Raw genomic sequence first — 23,891 nt, 5'->3', positions numbered from 1 at the left:
TACATTACCATAAGAGTGTTGATTTGTTTTGTAAGACACTTGGCTGCCATAAAGCTATCATCCAATGTCAGACACACCCTCTCAACTGACGCTGGTGTGGTACTACAGGAAAGACCTGGGGCAGGTTGCACAAACAACTGAGACTAGTCTTACAAGTTAGTCATCAATTCTTTTCTTTCTTTTATGACTGTTCATAACTTTTTTTAATCAGTTACATAAAAACATAGATTGGCCTAATTTTATACCAAAAAGTAAGACTGACTGCCTCTTGACTAACTGCTAGTGGGCCATACTAGATCTTTAGACACTGACTTAACAAAATGTTTATGCAACTGGCCCTGTTCTTTTAAAGATCATGTAGAAGGGAAGGGTATGGACTGGCTATCCAAACTTTTCAAAGCATGGCTTGATAATAATCATAAAGTTTCACTTGCATTTAATCAATCTATGTAATCAAATGTTTTCATGATTAAGAGGTTTCAATAACAACCTCTGTGTTCTACTTTAAAGGATTAGTTCACTTTAAAATGAAAATTAGCCCAAGCTTTACTCATCCTCAAGCCATCCTAGGTGTATATGACTTTCTTCTTTCTGATGAACACAATTGGAGAAATATTAATAAATATCCTGATGCATCCAAGCTTTATAATGGCAGTGAATGGAACCAATGAGTATGAAGCTCAAGAAAGTGCATCCATCTATCATAAATATACTCCATGCGGCTCCAGGGGGTTAAAGGCTTGCATTTGTGTAAGAAAAATATCCATATTTATAAAGTAAAATATCTAGCTTCCACCAGATCGCCTCCCATATTCAACTTAGGAAGAATGCGCATTCTCAGTGCAGATGATTTCACCGTGGTAATGTAGCGCAACATAGGAAAATGGTGATCTGAAGCTGTTTAAAGACAAAAATATCAATATCAATACATATAAAAAAAGAGTTTAAACTTAGATTTTTTGCTTTAAAAATGTAGTGTGAGATATTTGGGTTAATTTAAATTAAGATAAATCTGCTGATGTGACATTGACTGAAACATAAACTGAAGTTATTGTCTCCAAAAAGCTATGTCCTGAATGCTATGATGCGTAGTACGTCATGTCATTGTGCAGAACGTCATGGCATCGTGTACTACGTCGTGCAAGTTTTTTGGACGTATGTCGAATGTGTATGGCTGTCACGCCGGAAGCTTGTTATTTTACTTTATAAAGTTTTGAATAAGGATACTTGTCTTAGTACATAAACACATCAATTTGCTTCAGAAGGCACTTATTAACCCCCTGGAGTTGTATAGATTAATTTTTTTATGGATGGAATTTTTTTTTTTTTTTTTCATTTATAACCATTATAAACCTTGTAGGACTAAGGATACTTTTAAATATATCTCCGAATTGTGTTTGTCTGAAAGAAGATAGTCAAATACACAATAGGATGGCTTGAGGATGAGTAAATCTTTGAATAATTTTCATTTTGGGGTTATGTTGTGTTTTTCTCTTTCTCTCTCCCCACAGAGCAAGTGTGACTTGTGACCTGTGACCTGACTTCATTAATGAGTATCCAGTCGTAATTGGATGATGGGAGGGGAAAGAGAGTATTTAAAGCCAAGTTCAGACTGCACGATTTTAGCCCAGATTTTGGCTCTCCGACAGGTTTTGAGAAATCGCCAACAAATGCCCGAAATCACAGGCAAATCGGTGCTCGTTCACGTCAGTGACAATCACGCAGTGTGAATGAGCAAAGGCGCGATCTGAGAGAATCGGCGATGAGTCGCCGACGCCCGTGAGATATTTGGCATGCTAAATATCTGGACCTGTCGGCGATTCAAAATCCTGCTGTGTGAAAAGTGTTCTGCCTGAAAACTACATCGGCGATGACCAACAGCCAATGAGAGAGCAAGATACAGAGAACACACAATTCTTGTTCCTCGCGTCTCCCCAACCATTTCCTCCTCCATATTCTTCTTTTCTTTTTCTTGTTTTTGCTGCAAATCAGCACACAGGCTATTTGTATTGCAAGCTTCTTGCAGGCTACCATTTTTAATAATAATCCCAGTCTCATGTGAGAACTCCGGTCTTGCACACGTGATATCTCGTTCTTTCCTTGTCACATCTCGCGTGTGTTTGGTTGTGAAACGTGGTTTGCGTGCCAGACAGAGTTGTCAGCGATTCTTCCTATTGTAAAGTCATGCAGTGTGAAACCTTCTGTCGCCGATCCATCGTGCAGTGTGAACACAGCAGCGACTGAATGCTGGCCAAGATAGTCATGCAGTGTGAAAAGAACAGTGACCCGAACTACTTTGAAAATTGTGCAGTCTGAACTCGGCTTAAGCTGCAGCTATCATCAGAGCAGTGTTGGTGATTGTTTGACTGTGTGCAACAGCTTTGAGGTCTCATCTGCAACCCCAGACTTGATGTTGTGTTAAAACAAGTAGTTGGTGGCTCTGTGTATCTTTATCTCTTTTGTTGAACTAGAGTTTCTGTAGAAATTTTTCTGTACCCTTCCCCAGATCTGTGCCTAGATACAATCCTGTCTCTGAGGCCTACAGACGATTCCTTGGACTTCAAGGCTTGGTTTGTGCTCTGACATGCACTGTTAACTGTGGGACCTTATATAGACAGGTGTGTGCCTTTCCAAATCATGTCCAATCAACTGAATTTACCACAAGGGGACTCCAATCAATATGCAGAAACATCTCAAGGATGATCAGTGAAAGCAGGAAGCCCCTGAGCTCAATTTTGAGTGTCATGACAAAGGCTGTGAATACTTATGTACATGTGATTTTTTTTTATTTATTTTTTTTATAAATTTGCAAAGATTTCAAACTTCTTTCACATTTTCAATATGGGGTATTGTTTGTAGAATTTTGAGGAAAATAATTAATTTAATCCCTTTTGGAATAAGGCTGCAACATAACAAAATGTGGAAAAAGTGAAGTGCTGTGAATACTTTTCCGGATGCACTGTAGCTTATGTTTGCTGTACTTTTTGTTTTGTTTTGTTTTAGTTTAGGTAATTTGGTTAATGAGGAGTTAGATTGATTCATGCTTGTTGTTTTGGCAATATCCCCTTCTGAATCTGATACCCCTTTTTTTCTGTGTAACTTTGTAAATAAAAACGCATTTCTTTTGTGAAATATGTGGTTATTCGAGTTGTTGTGAAACAGTTCTAGGTATGGAGACAGGTTTGTTTCATGCTGTTGCACATTCATTGTCGCCATCCATTTTTCTGTTGCGTTCCTCCCCTAGACCAATCAGGAAATCGTAACAGGGTGAACCTTCCCTTTAAAAGTGTGATAAGTAGAACATTGTCTTATTGACTGCGGTAAACTATTCCAATATTTACTCCCTATTACAGACAATACTTTTTTGTCCAAAACATGTTCGCTTATATGGCACCTTGCAGTCCCCTCTAATAGTAGACCTATACTAATACCACAATCAGTCCTCTGTTTTATAAATTCATTTAACGGAGGTGGAACAAGCCCATGCCATACCTTATAAATAAGACAAGCATATTTAAAATTTTTTTATTTTTTTTTCAATTCAATTCAATTCAATTCACATTTATTTGTATAGCGCTTTTCACGATACATATCATTTCAAAGCAGCTTTACAGAGAATGCATGTCAACATTACAATTTAAAGAATGCAGTTAGCAAATAATGTAATAATTTAGGCAATTAATTTACAATCACTGTTAGCAGTTTAACTGAAGGTAGAAGCAATGAGCTCCTGAAAAATGAATTACATTAACAATATTTTTTTTTTTTTGAATGTTACTGTAATTAATGTTTTTTATCCAACACTTTTATCGCCACCTTATACAATGATTCTGTTATCTTAAGAGTTGTGCCATCTATGTATGACCAACTATTAAAACAATACTCAATATGTGAAAAAAAAATAATTGAGCATAAATACAACTGTCACAGATCCCTTGTCTCCAGAACTCCAATTCCCATGATCCTCCAGTTCTCCGCACCTGCATTCACTTCCCTCGTCATCTCCCCATCATCACTCATCATCATCACCTGGACTTCCTCGTTTGCACTCCCTATATATATGGACTCACTCCCTTCACTCCTTGTCTGTTCTTATATGTTATTCTATGTGTTGATGTTGTATCTCTTCGTTGTATCATTAAATACCCATTTGCTGTGGAAGTCCGTGAATGCTTCATCCTTACAACACCAACCGTAACAGAAGAACAGACCAATACCGCTGGACTTCCACACTTCGAAGGATGGGTATTTTTCTTGTTCCCTTACCCCCGAAGCCTCTCCAGGCGGACAAACGACTTTGCTGTTTGCGGCAGGGTGGCAGGCCATTGGAGAGGTATGTGGAGGAGTTTTTGGAGGTTTCCAATTTGGTGAGCTGGACTGATGCCTGTATTAACGTTGTGTTTCTGATGGGACTGGACCGGGACATAATTCGTTATAACGAACCAGCCTGTAATTTCTCCTTAGTCGATTCTCTAAATTTAATTCTCTCCTTAAATGGTTCTAACTTTGAAGTCAGTAAAATTCAAAGGAACCAGAGTCCCAGTCCAGCCCCATCAGCAACGTATCAGGCATCGCCAGCTCACCTCACCCCAGAACCCTGCACATACCGCTTCAACGGTCCTGCCTACTCCTGGCCGCCAGCCGCCGCCGCCGAGCCCTCAGCTCCAGCCGCCGCCGCCGGAGCCCTCAGCTCCAGCCGCCGCCGCCGAGCCCTCAGCTCCAGCCGCCGCCGCCGAGCCCTCAGCTCCAGCCGCCGCCGAGCCCTCAGCTCCAGCCGTGGGTGGAGGAGCATGGAGTTGGCTTGGCGGCGCGTGGAGCGGCTGATTCGGCTGCTCCCCTGAGGGCTCGCCGCCGAGCCCTCTGCTCCAGTCGCCGCCACCGAGCAATCCGCTCCAGCCTTTCACGGGCCACCAGAGGATGCTGGCTGGTTGATAGACTTTGTTACAGAGCCCTCATCTCCAGTCTCAGCCGCCGAGCCCCCCGCTCCAGTCTCAGCCGCAGAGCCCCCCCGCTCCAGTCTCAGCCGCCGAGCCCCCCCTCCAGTCTCAGCCGCCGAGCCCTCCGCTCCAGTCTCAGCCGCCGAGCCAGCCGTTCCACGCGCCGCAGCCGAATCAGCCGCTCCACGCGCCGCCAAGCCAGCTCCATGCTCCTCCACCCACAAATCCATGAGATTCCTTGGACTCCTCAAAATGATCCTAAACCTCCCCAAGTATTTTTTTGGGGGGGGGCAAGTACCCGTGGGTGGGGGACATGTGGGGACACACATGTGGGTGGGGTTTTGCCATGGCCGCCCACTGCACCTGACCCGCCATGGCTGCCCGCTGCACCTGACCCGCTGCACCTGACCCGCCATGTGCTGAACCCCTTGAGCTGCACCTGATCCGCCATGGCTGCCCACTGCACCTGATCCGCCATGGCTGCCCACTGCACCTGATCCACTGCACCTGGCTGCCCATGGCTGCACCTGACCCGCCATGGCTCATGGACCCACCCTGGACACCTCCACTCCTACCCATGCCTCTCCCTGCGCCGGCATGAGGTCTCCAGGGCACCCACCCCCCCTCCCCGGTGTTCCATCTACGGCGTGAGGTCACGCCTACCGGGAGGGGAGGTACTGTCACAGATCCCTTGTCTCCAGAACTCCAATTCCCATGATCCTCCTGTTCTCCACACCTGCACTCACTTCCCTCGTCATCTCCCCATCATCACTCATCATCATCACCTGGACTTCCTCGTTTGCACTCCCTATATATATGGACTCACTCCCTTCACTCCTTGTCTGTTCTTATATGTTATTCTATGTGTTGATGTTGTATCTCTTCATTGTATCATTAAATACCCATTTGCTGTGGAAGCCCGTGAATGCTTCATCCTTACAACACCAACCGTAACAACAACTTGGCAGCACCGACTGGTCTAATGAACTTAAAATTCTTTAAATTAAATTTTACAGTATTAGACAACTTTTTAACATGACTTTTAAAAGTTAAAGCAGAATCCAAAGTCACCCCAAGATACGTAAACTCTTTAACAATTTCAACTCCTCCCCTCTCAGGAATGTCTTTAAATGTGCCATCTCTACTAGTTCTTTTGCAAACATCATACTTTTTTTTTTGTGTGTGTGTGTGTGTGTGTGTGTGTGTGTGTCCAATAATATTCCAGGTAAATCATTAATATAAAGTGAAAATAAAATTGGTCCAAAGATGGAGTCTTGTGGAACCCCCTTGAGGCAAGCAAGGCAAGAAGAATTTGTACCATCAACACACATTGTTTCCTATTTGAAAGATATGATTTTATCCAGAGTATTGCCTCTTCTGAAAAATTTAAATGTGTTAGTTTAGATAAAAGAACCTAATGGTCAACAGTGTCAAATGCCTTCTTTAGATCTAAAAAGACAGTACCAACACACACACTCTTATCTAGCAAGCCTTTGACTTTCTCTACAGACAATTTGCTGATTCGGTTGAATGATTACTACGAAAACCAAATGGTCTTCACTGGCTGCCCGCAAACAACATTTACTTTTGTAGTGATTTTATTTTTGCCCATCCAAGGACGCAAAGTAAAATAGAGATTGGTACTCACGTCACCGCTGACATTGTGATTTTTGGATCACACGTCACTCAAGGTGTGATTATGAGTACATCAGACGACCACTTCCCCCACTAGTTCAGGGCACCAGTCAAGGTCTTTTACCTTGGCAGTATGAGAACACTCTCAACAGGGGCTTTCATTCATTTAGAGTTAATGTAAAGTGGTCAGCTGATTTATTTGAAAGATTGGTGATATTGCTAACTTGTAGAGCCTCTTCTGTATTATCAAGACACAAGTGTAATAAAATAAATTTTATTTACAAAAGATAATCAAGAATAACACAACTACTAAATGAATACCATGAATGATAAAGGAATAAAGTGCATAAGATACATAGAATACAAGTGATTAAGTTGGGTGTGGCTGTGGAAGAGTTACACTATCTTATGGAAAGATAAACTGTTTCTCTGAAAATAATAAGGTGGAGAACCTTATTATGCACCAAACAAATAAATAAGAGATTATTTGTTATTAACTAACGTCAGCTATATTACTTCTAACGGGAATTAGGAAATTATATACTGATAATATACAACAATGCCAAGGTCTCTGGAAAGAGGTTTGGTTAAGTGATATTTACGTTCCTCATGGTTGAGTCCGATGACGGTGACGTCCTCCACTGGTTGTGCGGGGTGACAATGCAGTGGGGAGAGGAGCCAGAATCTGTTTCAACAGTCTTGAACACGAAGCTCTGTGGGATGCTGATCTCCTGGAGCACCAAAGGGTCCTAAAATCTGGAACATGCAGATGAGGCCCTGGTGTAGGTGCAGAAGGTCCTTAACAATCTGAAACATGCAGACGAAGGTATCTTGGAGTGAAGGTTTGCTCTTGTTTGCTCTTGTTACAGTTTACTTTTGTTACTGTCTCACTGGACAGAAACTCTGAACGTAGTGTTTGTTAATGTCTCTTTCCTCACAGGCTGGAGGCTCAGAACGTGGTCATCTCTGTTGCTGCCTCACAAGCTGTAGACTCAGATCGTGGGACCTTTTATTGTCTCTCTGGATGGACCAGAGGCTCAGAACGGTGTTGTATCTGTTAGTGTCTCAGCTTTGCAAGCCTGGACTCAGAACAGCATATCAGTTAGTGTCTCACTCCTTACAGAGTTGAGACCCAGGATGAGGAGTGTCTGTTGAAAGGGTACCTTTATCCCTTTCCAATGAGGAGATTGCAATTTGGCGCTTCCCCATTCGAGTGCTGTGATTGGCTGCTGGCATCAGAGGGGGACACACACAGTGGAACTCATTTGCATAAAGCACAAAGTTGGACGTCTTTACAGTGTCTTTAAACTCTGAGGTCTGAAAACGCGCCGGCGCGTTTTGCAGGTTTTTTTTCACATTGCAGCAAAACAGACTTAAAATACTCCGTCATTTTTTGTCATAGAGACATAAGTAATATATCAATTGAAACTATAGAATATCTTCTTTTATTTGTATACACTCAGAGTAAAAACACAATGTTGTGCTTTTTGTAAAATAAAGAAAACTAACATGATGCGTGATTTCTCCTCTCCCTCTGAACGAAGTCCAATTGATAGTTCTCAGAAAATGAACTGTAACTTAGTGAATACTAATCACAGAAAAATTAAACTTATGTCAAAAAAATGTTAAGATGTCAGGTTTTAAATCATGTAAGTCAAATCAAAAACAAACCTTCTGTGTTTATGTAATCTGTATGAAAAGAGAGCCATGTCAGAAGTCCGTGATTCAGCTCATTATCCGCTAATGCGGCCACGCCCATGGAGCCAGCGCTATTCAGACGCAAATTCAGAGGCAATACATGCATTCATCATCTCAATCGTGTATTTATTGTCTTGAAAAGTGTTTATCTGGATGTAAAAGTCATGGTTAGGGAGCTCTAGAAGACATGCAGTTAGTTCCTGTTTTCTTTTCTTCTACAGATGAATTTTAGATGAGTTTTTGTTTCTTTAGCGCCCTCCGGCTGCAGTATGAATTGGAAACTCCATTCATGGAATAGCCTCTTCTTCTTTTAGATGAATTTGTGGACTAAAAATGCACAGAGAGCGCCCTCCGACTTCAAGGATGAATTGAAAACACCAGCGCTCATAGTAATGACAATGAATATTAAATAAAGATAACTTCTCTGTATAGAAAATTGACATAAGCATATGAGAATCCAATATTTCTCCAAATGTGCATGCTTTTAAACTAAAAGCCTATATTCAGACTCTTTGCATCACAGAAATACATTATATTTTAAAGTATAATATAAAACCATTACTTTATATTGTAATAATATTTTTCTGTATGTTTCATATATCATGATGAGCTTGAGACATCACAGAAGGTTTTTTTTCACAGCCTACCTGACTGAAATGCCTCATTAATATGCAAGTCATTTCAGCTCATTACTATCCAATTCTTTTGTCTTCTCAGGTGAGAATGGCCCATTTTTCAGTGGTGATTCACGCCTCCTCGCATACTGTGTTTCTTGGCAAAAAGTGTCTTACAAAAACTAAATCAATATATTGTTTTATATGAAGGAGTAGGCAGCATAATTTTTACATAATTTTGAAGCAAAAACTCTAGTCTACAACCTCCAATACCCAAAAGTCTTGTGAACACAGATTTAATATACTTATTTTGGCCTTATTTCAGTGACTTAAGTTTTTGTTTTTTCAGTAACCATGCATAAACATTATTCTTTCAAAAACACAAACATGTACACACATGTTCCTCACATATTATTGTAGCCTAGTTTGTGCTGAATACAGTGTAATGACACTTTTGTCATTTATATGTTTATGAACAACTGAAAAAAGCACAAATGTCAGAGCATGTCAAAACTCTCCAGGCCCAAATCAGCCTCAGACTCCAGAGGGTTAAAGTTTACCAATGCATTTCTCACTTTCCAAACCACCACCAGAATACCTTTGGTAATATTCTAAACATATACAGTCTAAACATGATGGAAAAAGTTTGAACTGTCATTCAATTGTACATTAACAGATGAATTTGTGTCAGATGTTGCAACACAAATAGCTGTCACTGAGAATACTTATTTCTGTGAATAAGTATGAAATGGATGTGTAGTTTGCATCAGTTCTAAGGTTTTCAAACATAGTTTTGAAAGGATTTGGATGGATCTTTGTGATCTCTCTTTGTTTCACCCACTGCTGCTGAGGTCCTGAGGAATTTTTATGGCGTGTGGCCAACCTTAGGAAGTAGTCTCTAGATGGGTGAAGGGCAGAAACTGCCTGTGGACCAATGAGAAGTCTTGTCCTTCCCAGGCTTGATACAAGAGGTCTTCTTCTTGCCCTCTAAGAGAGGTCTGGATGTTGTCCTTACATCTTTATCTGATGGCGTTGGACAGCTTGTTTGTGTTAGTCCACCAAGATCCAATCAAAATGTAGCAAACCTTTGTCCGCTGTTACGGACAGAGAGGGGTCCGGCCGTAAACTGGGCCCTGGATTGTGCTGTTCCCTACACTTTGATCCTCAAACACTGTAGTACAAAATTCAATTTGTATGCATTTCCACAGGATGAGGACTCAAAGGCTTGAATTGACCAACCAGAGCAGAGTAGACCAATAACAACAGACTGGGCCATCTGACCTCTGAATTGAGACACAGCTCAAATGTGGATATCTGCAGGTTGGATTAATGGGTGTGATGAAAGGTAGGGCACAGAGAAAGCTCTTTATCATTCATTCTGAAAGCTTTCTGTCAGGGTGTGGTTAGGGGTTAGTTTCTGTTGTAGCAATTCACCTTTTGGCACATGTCCTTCATGCCCATGCCATTCCGGTATGCTCATTAATCCATTAAACCTGCAGTTATCCCTGTCTCCATCCTTCAGGTCACTGTGTATGTATGAACTTGCATTTTTAAAGTTATTTTTGAACAGATCAGGGATAAGAGCAAAAGATGTTCTTTAAGCATTCAGGTTTATTATTTTTTTATTTGAATATGAGGGATGTTTCTGAAAGCATTAGGTTACTAAAGAAACCTGTGGAATTAATACTAACTCTACACTTTTAAACTTTTTTGCATTAAATGTTAACAACTTGCACTTGTAAATTAAGTGTTACAGGTAGGCACACTATTTTTGTATCCTTTAAAATATTCAACTTGAATCAGGTTTTGGTGTGACACACAGAACTTTTATTTTCAGCCGTCATGAATTTCACAGAGATTGTCGTCTAGTTGAATCATACTGTTTTAAATTTTGATCTTTGATCTTTCAAGATTTTGATCTTGAGATTTCAACAAGAAGAAGACTGAGTGCCCATATAGCTACAATAAACTTTATATCCTGTACCATAGGTGAAAACGTAATGATGAAAATATAACTTGCCTCAGATGCGGCTTTTCCAGTGACAGACAAAATCTGTCATTCGCTGGTCAAAAACCTTGTAACTCAATTTGAGCCATATTTTCCTAAATTGTTATTATAATGACACACACAAGTGTCTGACCATAAAGCCACAATTCCAACTTCAATGACAGTGTTTAATTAAATACAAGTTTTCCGCCTGACAGTGACGATATGTAAATTTGTTTTAACAACACCAACACCATACTATAACCTTGTTGTATTTGTATACCTGACTTAAGCTTAAGTTTCACATTAAATGTACTACATTTAATATCTAATTTCTTAATTATTATCTATTTCTTAATTAAATTACATCTAATTTTTAAATGCAAAAACAAAAAAAAAAAAAAAAAAAAAAAGTAAAAAAGTTATTTTTTCCAAGCTCAGAGTTTTTGTCATACTGTCGAAACATTTTGTGTGAATATTATAAAGTCAAATCACTTTAATCAGTGTTTTCTTAGCTTCTAAAAGGCAGCTATCATGTGTCAAGGCTATTGTGTCAAGCTATCATAGCAAGTTTTATCATGTCAGTGTAGGGACAGCAGGAACATGTTGTTGCAACTGTCCCCTATGACAACATTAATGTAAAAGCTTGTCATAACTAGTGTTGTGTAATTTCAGTGTCTTGATTTTGATTAAAAACTATTTTGTAGTTCAATTTTATAATAATAATTAATCAATACATGGCTGTTACTTGAAAATATGTTTTTCCTTTACTAGTCTTTATACAGTTAATTTAACTTGAAGACCCTGTCTGTGCACAAATAAAATAAAGAAATTGCAAAATGGTGTTAAAGAATGAATTTTATTACATTTTAATGAATGTTGCAACAGTCCCCAGTATAAATTGTATGCATATTATGTTACAGCAATGTGGGTGGGTAGATAACAGATGTGGGCTTTCTTTCTTTCAAAATTCTTCAGGGAAAAACTGTCCTCTAAAACTCCATGCACAAATGAGGTGTTTCCATTCAGTTTACTTTTGGGAAAATTAGCCATTGTGTAAGAGATTAGTTTCAGATTGGCATTGAATGTAGTTTCCCAAATGTCCTTAAAATTACTCAAGGTTCTCACGTGTTCTGTTGTTCACCAAAACCCGCCCCAAACTTATGCCATTGGTTGAGTGCTAACTCAAATACTTTCTCGTTCTGAGAAAAGTATGATTTTCCAGCAGAGTTCATTCATTGTGTGATCGCAGGTCGAGAGGATGACAGCTCGAGTGTACTGCGCTGTGTTATTGTGTCTGTCTGGATGCTTGAGCACAACAGATGCTGCTCCAGGAGAAAACTTCACAGGTGAGAAAATCCATGTTCTTTTAACTTCATTACACAACCTGAAGAAATGCATAAAAGTGCCTTACAAAATATGACATTTCAGCACATTACAATTTACAAACATACAGTACAGACATCCAGTGAAAGATGAACTTCAAACATCAGTTTAAATAATTCATATAAAGTTATATAATTATATAAAGTCATATATGTAAGTTATCTTTTATGTTTTATCTATTACTTTTTATACATTTATACATATACAGTTCTCCTCTAACTAACACAGTTTAGGGGTAAAGTAGATTTCTACTTTAATTTGAAGCAGATGTGAATTAGCTTGAGAGACATTGCAAAACCACTGACTTACAGATGCTGAAACAAACATTTATTACAACCTGGTCTCCTCTAATGATACTCTTCTGTAGTGGCCGGTTACTCTCCGGGGAAGGTGACGATGGAGGGGTTCCGTCGAGGATGTGCTTCTGACAGAGACTGTTCTAGAGGATACAGATGCTCTGGGGCCGTGTGTGTGCCGCCTGCTTTCAGTGAGTTTCAATTAGTAATGAATAATAATAGAGGTCTTTCAAAAGGAACTCTGAAAAAAAAAATGGCGTAGGAACAGTTTTAGATCAGAAATTGCTGGTAAAGTTAAAAAATAATTACTAAGAAACAGCAAGCAACACACTGAATAAAACATGACATTTTAAAGTAGAATGACTGAAATATCTCTTTCTTTTAAAACATATTCCAATAATATATACAACTTTTTTTACAGTGAAAAAGACATTCAGTGATATGGTTTCTCTGTCATGTGTCTGTATTACAGAAAAGCCAGGAGTGTGTCCACGCAGACAACATACAGCAGAAATGTGTGCCCTGATTCGTTTCGTGTCGTGTGCCGATGACAGTGACTGTGCCAATGATGAGAAATGCTGCAGCAATGGATGTGGACTTCAGTGTATGGCTCCACTTAAAGGTATATTATATTATATTATATTATATTATATTATATTATATTATATTATATTATATTATATTATATTTGTAGTGGACTTAAGTTCGTAGTGGGGGAAGGAAGAGGTCAGGGACGGCGAACAACTGCTGACTGAGTCTTTATTGAATATAGAAACGGTCCAACAGAAAGTCTGTGCAACGCACAACAACGAAAATAAACAATCCACAAAGGGCTTCACTCCAGGTTCGGCATACGTTATCCACAAGGGCTTCACTCCAAGTTTGGTTTACACCATCCACAAGGGCTTCACTCCACGAACCTCGACTCGACTCAGTCAACAGTTCCCCTCTCTCTCACACACTCCTGCTTCTCACGGCGTTTTATCCCGTCTCCGCGCCAATCACTGGAATGAGAAACAGGTGTTCGTGATTTGTATTCAACCCACTCACTTACCACGCGTCTCCCGCTATTCTCTCCGGTTGCAGACCTCGCTGAACCACGCCCCCCTCGCCACATACCCCCACCGCCCGACTCAGGCCGGGGAGCCGGCAGCTTTTACCTGGGTGAAGGCCTGCTGGCACGGCTCCGTCCACTGGACCGTATCTGGAGCATCCTTTTTAGTTAGATCAGTCAACGAGCTGGTGAGGGCCGAATAATTAGGTACAAACCTTCTATAATATCCCGCCAGCCCGAGGAACTGTCTAACCTCCTTTTTGGTCTTGGGGCGTGGACAGGTCGCAATCGCTGCCGTCTTGTCAATTTGGGGACGCACCTGCCCATGCCCCAAGTGGAAGCCCAGATACCTTACTTCCACGCGCCCAATTGCACACTTCTTCAGGTTGGCCGTGAGCCCAGCCGCTCTCAGCGATCTCAGGACGGCTCTCACATGCTGCATATGCCGCTGCCAATCATTACTATAGATAATAACATCATCCAGATAGGCAGCCGCATATGCAGCATGGGGCCGGAGAATTTTATCCATGAGTCGCTGAAAGGTGGCCGGTGCCCCGAACAGCCCGAACGGAAGCGTAACAAATTGGTGTAATCCGAACGGCGTCGTGAAAGCTGTCTTTTCTTTGGATAAAGGCAACAAGGGGATCTGCCAGTACCCTTTCGTTAAGTCCAGTGTCGAATAAAATCGAGCCGCACCTAGCCGGTCAAGCAATTCGTCCACCGCGGCATTGGATACGCGTCGAATTTCGACACTGCATTCACCCTGCGATAGTCCACGCAGAAACGAACCGAGCCGTCGGTCTTGGGAACCAAAACTATCGGGCTCGCCCAGTTACTGCTGGACTCTTCTATTACTCCCATTTTCAGCATTGCCTCTAATTCGTCCTGAACTACCTTTTTTTTGTGTTCAGGTAACCTATACGGCCGGCTGCGAACAACCACGCCCGGCTCCGTCTCGACATGGTGCTGAATGAGGTTGGTACGTCCCGGCAGGGGAGAGAACACGTCTGCAAATTCTGTTTGCAATTTGGATAAATCAGTGAGCTGGGAGGGCGAGAGGTGATCTCCCCCCGGGACCAGAGCGAGAGAGTTTTTATATTCGCCTCTGGTTCGAGATCATCCTCCCCGCTAATCACCGTCGCCAGCATCACTGATTCTGCCTCATTCCATTTTTTCAGGAGGTTGAGGTGATAGATTTGACGTGCCCCCCTCCTGTCGGACCGTACCACCTCGTAATCGAGCTCGCCCACTTGCCGTGTGACCTCAAAGGGTCCTTGCCACTTTGCAAGTAATTTCGAACTGGAAGTAGGAGCAATACAAGTACTTTTTCTCCCGGTGCGAATTTACGTAAGTTAGACCGTCTGTTATACAGTTGGCTCTGTCTGTGCTGGGCCTGTAACAAATTCTCCATTGATAGCCGCCCCAAAGTGTGGAGTTTTGATCTCAAGTCCAGCACATACTGAATTTCATTTTTGGCCTGAGACGGTCCGTCCTCCCAAGTTTCCCTGAGGACATCCAGCACCCCACGGGGCTGGCGCCCAAAGAGAAGCTCGAAGGGGAAAACCCCGTGGAGGCTTGCGGGACCTCTCGCACTGCGAATAACAGAGGTTCTAACCACTTATCCAAATTTTTGGCGTCCTCTTGAACGAACTTACGAATCATGGATTTAAGCGTGCGATTAAAACGTTCGACCAGCCCGTCCGTTTTGTGGGTGAAAGACGCTGGTACGAACCGATTTAATGCCCAATAATTCGTACAGTTCGCGTAACGTGCGTGACATAAACGCCGTGCCTTGATCAGTGAGGATTTCTTTTGGAATCCCCACCCGGGAGATTAAGCAAAACAGTGCATCCGCAACACTCTTAGCAGAAATGTTGCGGAGAGCCACTGCTTCAGGATATCGTGTTGCATAATCAACAATGACTAATGCAAAGCGATGTCCCCTTGCTGATCGTTCTTAATGGCCTGATGAGGTCCATACCAATTCTCTCGAAGGGGACCTGCATTAATGGAAGCGGGCGCAATGGCGCTTTTGGGGTGGCCGGTGGGTTCACCAACTGGCATTCACGACAAGACGCGCACCACCTGCGTACATTCTCGTGAATGCCCGGCCAGAAAAACCGGGTCATGAGAAGATTTAGTGTCGCTGCCTGTCCCAAATGTCCCGCCATCGGATTAGAATGAGCCGCGTGGAAAAGCATTTCCCTGCGGCTCTTTGGCACTAATAACTGGGTTGTATCTTCTTTTGTCTGAGTGTCTTGGGTCACTCGATACAACCTATCTTTTATAATCGCGAAATATGGGTAAGCAAGCGGACGTCCAGGCTGGAGAGGCTGACCATCAATCATACAGACCCTATCAAATGCATGTTTTAATGTCTCATCCTGAGACTGCTCCAGGGGAAAATCATCGCGTTCCGGAAGAATTAGTCTTCCGGCTTCACTCAGATCCCCTGCAGCAGAACTCTCCGGTCTCTGATCAGTCTCTCCCACCTGTACTCGCGCTTGCTCACCCCGCGTTCTTTTTCCCCAAGAGGCATCCGAGCATAAACATCCCAATAATTGCTTAAACGCGGGCCAATCCGTCCCCAAAATTATCGGATGCCGGAGGTGCGGGTTAACTGCTACCTCAACACTATGCTTTTGTCCCTAAATTTAATTATGACGGACATTACAGGATATCTTACCACATCCCCGTGCACGCACCGAACCCCAACCATGCGGCCTGTATCCAATGCCCCAGATGAAATCAGGCTTTGATGGACAGAGGTTTGGTTACAGCCCGAGTCCACCAAGGCCTGATAGGTACCCCTCACAGGTATTTGGTACCCGCCAGCCTGACCAGGGGCGGCCTGTGGATCGTCGGGGACCCGGATCACCGTCCCGACCTCCATAACCGGACATTTATCCACAAAATGATCCGGATCCCCACACCGCCAACAGGCCGGCCCAGACCTGCCCGCCGCTCCAGTGGCAGAGAGTGGGCTGAATAGATAGAATAGCGCGGAGAGAGGGGAGAAGCAGGAGCGGGGTCCGTCCCGGCAGCAGGGAGTCCCGCCCCCCTGGGCGGGGCTCTGGGTCCGTAGGAAGGTGCCTGTCCCGTTCCGCCCCGCCCACGAGGTGGGCCGGGCAGACGAGACCTAGGAAGAGGGACAGGTCTAGAGAGAGAGGGGGACAAAAGAGAGGGAGAGAGAGAGGCAGCTGGAAGGGGTTCGCCGCCCCCTTGGCACGCCACCAGGTGATCCTCCGCCAGTTGGATGGCTGAGTCCAGCGACGTGGGCGGTGGCACTGGACCCACTCGGCCGTCTTTTTCGGGAGCCGAGTGATGAATTGCTCCAGCACCACGCGATCGACGACCAGGTCCACGTCGCTTCCCTCAGCCAGCAACCATTTGCGGCACGAGTCCCGGAGCTGCTGGGCCAATGTGAAGGGCCGGCCGGACTCACCCAGGTCGAGGGAGCGGAAGCGCTGCCGGTGCTGCTCTGGGGTCCGGCCAACCCGCTGGACGATGGCCCGCCGTAGGTCTTCATAGACCAGGAGGTTCGGGACGGGGAGCTGCTGTGCACCACCTGTGCTTCTCCTGAGAGGAGCGGGACCAGCCTCATCGACCACTGGTCCCGCGGCCATTTAACGCCTCGCGGATCTCTCGAAGAGGTCTAAGAAAACTTCTGGATCATCCAATGGGCCCATTTTATTTAAGGGCAGGTGGACAGGCACAGCAGGCTGTTCGGTGTGCTCCCGGGGAACCTCCCGGTCAATCCAGCTCCGGAACGCCTCGCGGTCCTCCTGCTGGGTCTGCAGTATGGCTTGGAAACACCGCTCCTGGTCGCCTCTTAACTCCAGCAGGGCCTGTTGTTGTTCGCGGTGCAGGACCGTGAGGGACGCGATGATGTCCGCAAATGTGCGGAGGATGAAGATTGCATGGCGACGTGCTCCCGTCTTCCTCCCGGGTTTCGGCACCAGTGTAGTGGACTTAAGTTCGTAGTGGGGAAGGAAGAGGTCAGGGACGGCGAACAACTGCTGACTGAGTCTTTATTGAATATAGAAACAGTCCAACAGAAAGTCTGTGCAACGCACAACAACGAAAATAAACAATCCACAAAGGGCTTCACTCCAGGTTCGGCATACGTTATCCACAAGGGCTTCATCCAAGTTTGGTTTACACCATCCACAAGGGCTTCACTCCACGAACCTCGACTCGACTCAGTCAACAGTTCCCCTCTCTCTCACACACTCCTGCTTCTCACGGCGTTTTATCCCGTCTCCGCGCCAATCACTGGAATGAGAAACAGGTGTTTGTGATTTGTATTCAACCCACTCACTTACCACGCGTCTCCCGCTATTCTCTCCGGTTGCAGACCTCGCTGAACCACGCCCCCCTCACCACAATATTATATTATGGGGCTGTTGAATGCTTGAATCTGACTGGTTGACGAACGTTCTAAGTTGTGCAGTTATTTTCAGTGAAATACACGGCTAAAGTAATTCCAGGCAGGTCTTGACCGCATTACACTTCCATATCACTTCACCAAACTATTTCAGTCATTTCAAAGGTCCTTACAGCCTAAAACAGCAAAAGAACCAAAAACTCCAGTGAAAAAGACATTCAGCATTCAGTGATATGGTTTCTCTGTCATGTCATGTGTCTATATTACAGTAAAGCCAGGAGTGTGTCCACGCAGAAAACTTGGAGCAGGAGTGTGTGCCGAATACTGTGCCGATGACAGTGACTGTCCCAACAATGAGAAATGCTGCAGCAATGGATGTGGACATGTATGTACAGCTCCATATACAGGTATATTATATTATATTATAGTACAGGGCTGTTGAATGCTTGAATCTGATTGGCTGACGAACGTTCTAAGGTGTGCAATTATTTTCAGGGAAATGCACGGTTAAAGTAGTTCCAGGCAGGTCTTGACCACATTATGTACATGTTCATATCACTTCACCAAACTATTTTGGTTATTTCAAAGGTCCTTACAATCTACTCAGTTCCTAAGTCCCCCAGATCTGCTAATAAAGCTCTCTTACATGTCCCACGGTCACGTCTTAAATCTAAAGGTGACAGAGCCTTTGCAGTTGCTGATCCACGGTTATAGAATCAGTTGCCACCTGACATTAAAGGTGCCCTAGAATCAAAAATTGAATTTACCTTGGCATAGTTGAATAACAAGAGTTCAGTACATGGAAAAGACATACATTGAGTCTCAAACTCCATTGCTTCCTCCTTCTTATGTAAATCTCATTTGTTTAAAAGACATCTGAAGAACAGGCGAATCTCAACATAACACCGACTGTTACGTAACAGTCGGGGTCATTAATATGTACGCCCCCAATGTTTGCATATGCCAGCCCATGTTCAAGGCATTAGACAAGGGCAGCCAGTATTAACGTCTGGATCTGTGCACAGCGGAATCATCAGACTAGGTAAGCAAGCAAGAACAATAGCGAAAAATGGCAGATGGAGCAATAATAACTGACATGATCCATGATAACATGATATTTTTAGTGATATTTGTAAATTGTCTTTCTAAATGTTTTGTTAGCATGTTGCTAATGTACTGTTAAATGTGGTTAAAGTTACCATCGTTTATTACTGTATTCACAGAGACAAGACTGTCATTATTTTCATTATTAAACACTTGCAGTCTGTATAATTCATAAACACAACTTCATTCTTTATAAATCTCTCCAACAGTGTGTAATGTTAGCTTTAGCCATGGAGCGCAGCTTCAAACTCATTCAGAATCAAATGTAAACATCCATATAAATACTATACTCACATGATCCGACGCATGCATGCAGTATGCATGAAGAACATCTTGTAAAGATCCATTTGAGGGTTATATTAGCTGTGTGAACTTTGTTTATGCACTGTATAACTGCACTTATAGTCGAGAGCTCAGGGGGCAGGGAGCGAGAGATTTAAAGGGGCCGCAGCCTGAATCGGTGCATAGTTAATTATGCCCCAAAATAGGCAGTTAAAAAAATTTATTAAAAAAAATCTATGGGGTATTTTGAGCTGAAACCTCACAGACACATTCAGGGGACACCTTAGACTTATATTACATCTTGTGAAAGAACCTTAGGGCACCTAAGAGTGCTCCCTCTATTTCTGTTTTTAAATCTAGACTCAAGACATATTTTTACTCTTTAGCCTTTCCCAATTATTGAATTATGGATTAGTAATTGTTATCTTCATTTTTTTATTCTATTTTATTTTATATTTTATTGTAGGACTATTTTATGATTGTTTGGTCAGTGTAAGCTGAATTAAAAATGTGCTCTATAAATAAAAGTTACTAAAAAAATATTACTAATTTACTACAACAGCAAAAGAACCAAAAACCCCAGTGAAAAAGACATTCAGCATTCAGTGATATGGTTTCTCTGTCATGTGTCTGTATAACAGAAAAGCCAGGAGTGTGTCCACGCAGACAAATATGAAGCCAGCAAATGTGTGCCCTGATTCGTTTCGTGTCGTGTGACCGATGACAGTGACTGTGCCAAAGATGAGAAATGCTGCAGCAATGGATGTGGACTTCAGTGTATGCCTCCAGTTAAAGGTATATTATATTATATTATATTATATTATATTATATTATATTATATTATACGGGGCTGTTGAATGCTTGAATCTGATTGGCTGACAAATGACAAATTTTCGTTCTAATTACACTTCCATATCACTTCACCAAACTATTTCAGTTATTTCAAAGGTCCTTACAGCCTGCAATGAAAAAGACATATTCAGTTCAGTGGAAACAGCAAAGCCAGGAGTGTGTCACGCAGACAATATAAGCAGAAATGTGTACATGGATTCGTTTCGTGTCAGGCATGACAGTGACTTGCCAAAGATGAGAAATGCTGCAATAATGGATGTGGACTTCAGTGTATGCCTCTAGTTAAAGGTATATTATATTATATTATATTATTATACTTCAGGGCTGTTGAATGCTTGAATCTGATTGGTTGACAAACGTTCTAAGGTGTGCAATTATTTTCAGGGAAATGCACGGCTAAAGTAGTTCCAGGCAGGACTTGATCGCATTGCACGTTTATATCATTCGCCAAATGATTTCAGTTATTTCAAAGGTCCTTACAATCTACTCAGTTCCTAAGTCCCCCAGATCTGCTAATAAAGCTCTCTTATATGTCCCACGGTCACGTCTTAAATCGAAAGGTGACAGAGCCTTTGCAGTTGCTGATCCACGGTTATAGAATCAGTTGCCATCCTGACATTAAGAGTGCTCCCTCTATTTCTGTTTTTAAATCTAGGACTTCAAGACATATCTTTACTCTTTAGCCTTTCCCGATTATTGAATTATGGATTAGTAATTGTTATCTTTATTTTTTATTCTATTTTATTTTATATTTTATTGTAGGCCTATTTTATGATTGTTTTGTACACTTTGGTCAGTGTAAGCTGAATTAAAAATGTGCTTTATAAATAAAAGTTACTAAAAAAGATACTACTAATTTACTACAACAGCAAAAGAACCTCAAACCCCAGTGAAAAAGACATTCAGCATTCAGTGATATGGTTTCTCTGTCATGTGTCTGTATTACAGAAAAGCCAGGAGTGTGTCCACGCAGACAATATGAAGCAGCAATGTGTGCCCGGATACGTTTCAAGCCCTGTGCCGATGACAGTGACTGTGCCAAGAATGAGAAATGCTGCAGCAATGGATGTGGACGTCAGTGTATGCCTCCAGTTACAGGTATTGTTATGTTATGTTATGTTATGTTATGTTATGTTATGTTATGTTATGTTATGTTATGTTATGTTATGTTATGTTATGTTATGTTATGTTGTGTTGTGTTGTGTTGTGTTGTGTTGTGTTGTGTTGTGTTGTGTTGTGTTGTGTTGTGTTGTGTTGTGTTGAATGCTTGAATCTGATTGGGTGATGAACATTCTAAGGGGTAGTTTCCCGGACAGAGATTAAACCTAGTCCTAGAATAAAATGGTCCCTTTAAACCAGATTAACAGAAATCTGCTTTCTCTGTCATGGTTTAAAATAATCTTAGACTTACTCTAGTCCAGAGCTTAATAAGCTGATTTCCTGGAGGAAGACTAGAGCTACTCCAGGACTAAATTGAGGCATTAAATTAAACCAGGAGGCAGGTTTAACTTCATATTTAACTTCATTCAACTTCAGATTAATGTTGTGTTTCAAAGAAGACTCATGTATTACTTGGATATATATATATCGATATTGATGTACACTGTGTGTATGTGTGTATATAAAATCATTTAAGTTCATTTTTTTCCTCATTAATGTACACACAGCACCCCATATTGACAGAAAAACACAGATTGTCAACAAATCTGTTTTTGCACAATTTATTAAAAAAGAAAAACTGAAATATCACATGGTCCTAAGTATTCAGACCCTTTGCTGTGACACTCATATATTTAACTCAGGTGCTGTCCATTTCTTCTGATCATCCTTGAGAAGGTTCCAGAGATTGTATATAATGGGGAGATAAGAGGGTCTGTATCTCTTACCATTGGAGAAAGCGTGAACGGCTAACTTAATCATGTGTGGCACCTCTCAGCCTATCATGTAATGGAAGTGACATCAGTCGCAATGTTCCCTAGTCTGCCTTCTCTTAAAAAAATACATTTTTATCAAGCTAAAATCTACATATAGTTCCCAACGAAAGTATTGTTTAGTGTAAAACATTCTGAAGACTTGGCAAACAGGCTGTCGATTAATTAAATGATTAGCTATTTCCCCACAAAAGCTGTTTAATCAGCATAGTGAAGCCTCTCATCCATTGACTTCCATTCAAAAAACAGCCTCTGGTCTCCTTCCCTGCGTACCGCGGGGGGCGGAGCGTTAGCTTTAGCCGTTACGCTTTTTTGGCTAAAGGTTGCAGGCTTGCCTTCCAGTGGCTTTGATGGTTCTACACCTTCATTTGAGTCCAGCTGTGTTTGATTATACTGATTGGACTTGATTAGGAAAGCCACACACCTGTCTATATAAGACCTTACAGCTTACAGTGCATGTCAGAGCAAATGAGAATCATGAGGTCAAAGGAACTGCCTGAAGAGCTCAGAGACAGAATTGTGGCAAGGCACAGATCTGGCCAAGGTTACAAAAAAATTTCTGCTGCACTTAAGGTTCCTAAGAGCACAGTGGCCTCCATAATCCTTACATGGAAGACGTTTGGGACGACCAGAACCCTTCCTAGAGCTGGCCGTTCGACCAAACTGAGCTATCGGGGGAGAAGAGCCTTGGTGAGAGAGGTAAAGAAGAACCCAAAGATCACTGTGACTGAGCTCCAGAGATGCAGTCGGGAGATGGGAGAAAGTTGTAGAAAGTCAACCATCACTGCAGCCCTCCACCAGTCGGAGGCTTTATGGCAGAGTGGCCCGAACAGGAAGCCTCTCCTCAGTGCAAGACACATGAAAGCCCACATGGCGTTTGCTTAAAAAAACACCTGAAGGACTCCAAGATGGTGAGAAATAAGATTCTCTGGTCTGATGAGACCAAGATAGAAACTTTTTGTCCTTAATTCTAAGCGGTATGTGTGGAGAAAACCAGGCACTGCTTCATCACCTGTCCAATACAGTCCCAACAGTGAAGCATGGTGGTGGCAGCATCATGCTGTGGGGGTGTTTTTCAGCTGCAGGGACAGGACGACTGGTTGCAATCGAGGGAAAGATGAATGCGGCCAAGTACAGGGATATCCTGGACGAAAACCTTCTCCAGAGTGGTCAGGACCTCAGACTGGGCCGAAGGTTTACCTTCCAACAAGACAATGACCCTAAGCACACAGCTAAAATAATGGAAGGAGTGGCTTCACAACAACTCCGTGACTGTTCTTGAATGGCCCAGCCAGAGCCCTGACTTAAACCCAATTGAGTATCTCTGGAGAGACTTAAAAATGACTGTCCACCAACGTTTACCATCCAACCTGACAGAACTGGAGAGGATCTGCAAGGAGGAATGGCAGAGGATTCCCAAATCCAGGTGTGAAAAACTTGTTGCATCTTTCCCAAAATGACTCATGGCTGTATTAGATCAAAAAGGGTGCTTCTACTAAATACTGAGCAAAAGGGTCTGAATACTTAGAACCATGTGATATTTCAGTTTTTCTTTTTTAATAAATCTGCAAAAATGTCAACAATTCTGTGTTTTTTCTGTCAATATGGGGTGCTGTGTGTAACTTAATAGGAAAAAAAGAACTTAAATGATTTAGCAAATGGCTGCAATATAACAGAGTGAAAAATGTAAGGGGGTCTGAATACTTTCCATACCCACTGTATATATAT

General features: G+C 42.4%; 1 protein-coding gene across 1 annotated transcript in view; it reads left to right on the top strand.

The window, feature by feature from the left end:
• The window catches only part of LOC125259789 (papilin-like), a 192,080-nt gene that overhangs the window by 118,161 nt on the left and 50,028 nt on the right, over positions 1 to 23,891 (top strand). Inside the window, exon 12 of the mRNA XM_048177709.1 lies at positions 21,181 to 21,330. Coding sequence (XP_048033666.1) covers positions 21,181 to 21,330 — 150 coding nt within the window. The remainder of the gene's footprint in view (positions 1 to 21,180; positions 21,331 to 23,891) is intronic.

Source organism: Megalobrama amblycephala, linkage group LG24 (assembly GCF_018812025.1).
Source record: "Megalobrama amblycephala isolate DHTTF-2021 linkage group LG24, ASM1881202v1, whole genome shotgun sequence".
NCBI classification, from domain to species: Eukaryota; Metazoa; Chordata; class Actinopteri; order Cypriniformes; family Xenocyprididae; genus Megalobrama; species Megalobrama amblycephala.
The sequence above is the reverse complement of the archived record's forward strand: the minus strand, read 5'-3'. Positions and strand labels throughout refer to the sequence as shown.